The sequence below is a fragment of the Kryptolebias marmoratus genome, linkage group LG21 (genome assembly GCF_001649575.2).
Source record: "Kryptolebias marmoratus isolate JLee-2015 linkage group LG21, ASM164957v2, whole genome shotgun sequence".
NCBI lineage: Eukaryota > Metazoa > Chordata > Actinopteri > Cyprinodontiformes > Rivulidae > Kryptolebias > Kryptolebias marmoratus.
Window position 1 is genome coordinate 8,760,879 of NC_051450.1, and position 3,899 is coordinate 8,764,777.

The 3,899-nt window shown below is 45.0% G+C and overlaps 1 protein-coding gene across 1 annotated transcript in view; it reads left to right on the forward strand.

Moving 5' to 3' along the window:
- drosha (drosha ribonuclease III) overlaps positions 1-3,899 on the forward strand; it is a 143,841-nt gene that overhangs the window by 68,801 nt on the left and 71,141 nt on the right. The window contains exon 22 of the mRNA XM_017414122.3: positions 1,920-2,022. Coding sequence (XP_017269611.1) covers positions 1,920-2,022 — 103 coding nt within the window. The remainder of the gene's footprint in view (positions 1-1,919; positions 2,023-3,899) is intronic.

A 3,899-nucleotide genomic window follows, 5' to 3' on the forward strand; every position in this document is an offset into this window, starting at 1 on the left:
TTTACTTCCCCCCTATCTTACGCTTGCTGGCAGCCCGGCAGCACTCACTGGCGCGGTTTGTAAAGAACACAACAATAATCGTCCCGTGATGTGGAGAAACCAATTAAAAACTTCAATCTTTCATGTCGCTCCCCGCTGAATACAAAGATGCAGCCACCCGAATCTGCATTAGCGCCGTGTAGCAGTTCGGCTTGTTTCAATCTGCCGCTCGCGGTAAAAGTGAGCCTGATCCAGTGTTCAGCGTTGCCAAGTTGTTTACCCGGCTCCTCTAAAGCCGTCTGCTCAAGAACACTCGCAATTATCTTTCAAAAAAAAAAAAATATCTTCAGCGTTTCAACGCCACTTCACTTGGAAGGCTTAAAAGTCAGAGCGGGTTCCCTCGGAGTTGGGAGTATTTGTGAATTGCGATTTTAATTTGTGTGCGCAATCACGGGGGGTGGGATACCACCAACAGTTATCAGCCGTAATTAAAAAGCACCCTGGTTATCTTTTTTTTTGTGTGTTTGTGTTTGTAGTTCACTGCCAAGAAAGTCAAGTTGGGCTACTTTTTCTCTGGGCTCTGAGATTTGCTGGAAGTTTGACGGACCCCAGTCACCCCCGTCCCAACGCTCGTTTACGCTCATTTTCTGCATTCTCGAACACTCTTATTGCGTCACTAGTGGCTTCTTAGGCCTTCATCTGCAACTTTTCCTTATTTGAAAGTCAACTGGAACGCAAAACAAAGACTCCAAGTTGTGAAAACGAGCCTTTCAATAATCTCAAGTAATCATACAGGTCTACCACCAACTAGAGCAGGGGTGGGCAATACTGGTCCTTCAGGGCCACCATCCTGCATGTTTTACTTGTTTCTCTGCTCCAACACCTGATTTGAATCAAAGGGTGATTAACAGGCTTCTGCAGAACATGAAGAGGTAATTTAACCACTGAATCGGGTGTGTTGGAGCAGGGAAACAAGGAAAACAGGCAGGATAGTGGCCCTGGAGGACCAGGGCAGCAGTCTTACATGTTTTCCACGTGTGATTAAGCTTTCTATCCGTAGAATGATGAACTCCAGAAATTAATTTGTAACTTTTCCCAGATCGCTGGGCAGTGACAGTTGCTTTTCTCAAGGCTATTGCTGATGTCGTTCTGCCCTGGTGTTGTGCTAACCCACACCTGTATGCTCTCCAGAGGCTTAGTTTTTGTTTAATGTCAAATATTTTGGATCTTGTTTATCTACGGTTGTATTTTCCGCTGTTTGGAGTGATCTAAACTTCATCATCATTAGGTAAATAAAACTTGACGCAGAACTCGAGGCTCCCAGTCTCAGCTTATTGACTTGTTTAATTAGATCATAAAAATCTGTTCGAATGTAATCTCTTCATATCGTCACTAGTAGGTTTTCAGCAAATGTAACAAAAATGTTATTTCAGTGTTCCACATCCCCTGAACATGCAGCTCGAACAGCATTTTTATTTATGTATAGCTCATCTCAGCTACTGTAGACCAGCCAAAAAAAACAAAACAAAAAACTTTTCAGGCTGTATGATGGTTGCCGCTGCTCTATTTCGCTTTATATCTCGGGATTATCTGTCTTTTTGTGCGTCTGGGCACGAGTTTGTGCGTGCGAATGTTTCCGCTCCTGCCTCGGCTTTGTGTGCCACGCCACAGCTGGACAACACATGAGCACATCTGTCAGTGCCACAAAGTAGTCTTTTTTTTTTTTTTTTTCCAGTGAGGGGCAGGCAATCTTTTCCATTTCCCTCGAGTTTTTCAGAGACCCTTCTTTTTTTTTTTCCTTTCTCTCTTTTATGACGCTGGTTTCCTACAGAGAGCCTATAAAAATGTGCAATAAGATATTGCCTTTTTTTTTTAAGTAGCTATTACTGAGGTGTCCGTGGCAAGCCCCGCTGATATGAAATGTGTCCTTTCTTTTCCAGAAGCTGGAGTTGGATCGCTTCATGCTGTACGCGCACGGCCCCGACCTGTGCCGCGAGTCGGACCTGCGACACGCCATGGCCAACTGCTTCGAAGCTCTCATCGGTGAGGCTCCCCCTCGAGATGGAGACGGAGGCGAGGAAGATGATTGTGCGGGAGACCAACGGGAATCTGTCCTTTTAAAGGATGGATTTGAAGTTAGATGCCTTTGTCGAAAACAGTGCTGTAGAAATATTTTAAACCACCTCTAGTTTATTTGTATTTTTTTTTTTCTTTCGAGCAGCCGGGCTTGTAATATTCGAAAATGGTCTTAATAGGTTTCCAGGCTTTCTGAAGGTCTTTAAAGGCTTTTTTTTTCCTTCACCACTCACTTTCAGTCCAGTCCTTGCACCTGACCATGACAGCATTTTGTGCAGCTTAGAGAAAAAAAAAAAAAAACGAGGACAGTGGACAAGTGAAGGACAAAGAAGTGTCCGTGCCTGGAAAAAAAAAAAAAAAAAAAAAGAGTGTTTGAAAGTCACGTCTTTAGGAAACAAGAAAAACAGTTTAACAAAGACTTGACCCCGGGGGGGTCTGAGAGATGCATCCGTCGTTCAGGTTTTCTTCTAATAACTCCTCGGCTCGTATCACACAGGGCTGCAGCTGTCAAAAAGACTAGTTGGCGATTTCAAAATCGTAAGAAAATAGGCAAATTTTCCCTTTTCGCCGGGCCAGCGTTAGAAAAATCACGACCTCTTTTCGTGCGCGCCGCTTGGAAAACCGTATTTCAGGATTTTATTTGATTTTTTTCTACCTCTGTCCACATTGTACCTACCTTGGCCTGCTTTGCACCAATCATAGCAATCACCCCCACATTTGATTGAATCCAGTGGAGTGCACTTTAGAAAAAAAGTAGGCAGATTTGAACCACTTCTTTTAAAATAATATTATTTATCATATGCATGTTTTTTTTTTTTTTTTTACCTGGACATTCTGAGCTGTAGTCTGGGATGTTTGCTCCTTTGCTGGTGGCTCGACACTCTTGAGATGGACCCGAGATGCCCACAGTGACTTTCTCACTACTCTAGGGAAAAAAAATCTTGTTGCACCTCTGCGACTCGTGCGACAAAACTGAGAACCATCGTTCCGGAGACTCCCTCAGCCCAGCGAGAGACCACCTTGTCTTTGCTAAGATGTCTGTTAGGTTTCGATACAACACTGGTTCAGGCCTTTGGGATCAGGAGGCATTTTTGTACCTGAATGACTCGTAGATCAGAGTTCAGTGGCTTAACGAACAAAAAAAGTCAAGATTCCTCTAAAGAAAAAAAAAAAATGATCAGGCAAAAGTGAAAGAGCAGCCAAAATCTAAACAAAAAAAAAACCTTGAAAAGACCTTCAGAAAACTGTTGATCAAGGCCACTATTTAAAGACTGCAAAAACGTCAGTCTGCTTGGAAGACTCGAGCGCGTACATTTCTGGGAGATTTATTATTCTTGTTTTCGTCCAGTTGGTTCGTATTTTTTTATTTTTGCTAAAAAAGTGCTTTCAGGCGTGACAGTGTAAGTCGGGTTTGTGGGAGTTAATCTGTGTAAACAGCTTCAGCTGAGCTCCCCACAGGTCCCAGGAACATTATTGATCTCGGGAGAAGTCGTCTGACCTCCTGCTTGGTCACACGTTCCCCAAAGCGCTGCCCCACTTTCCCCTCGAAGCAAACGCCGATCGAGCCGACCCGCCGCACAAACCAGCGAATCTCCCCGTCCTCGTCCGACCCCACGGGCTCCTCTAAGCCTCGTCCTGGAGAGCTGCAGAGCTGGCAGCTTTTTCCTCTCCTTATCGCCATCTTGATTGGACCGGTTCAGCCATCTCGGTGCTCCCTCCTGATGAAAGATACAGAAACCGGGTGGCTTTCAGGAGATCATCTTTGCGCCTCCCCGCCTCCCCCTCTTCTCTCCGCAGCGGAGAGCGAGGAGCGGGCTGGGAATGTGCTGACGCTGCCCTCCCCC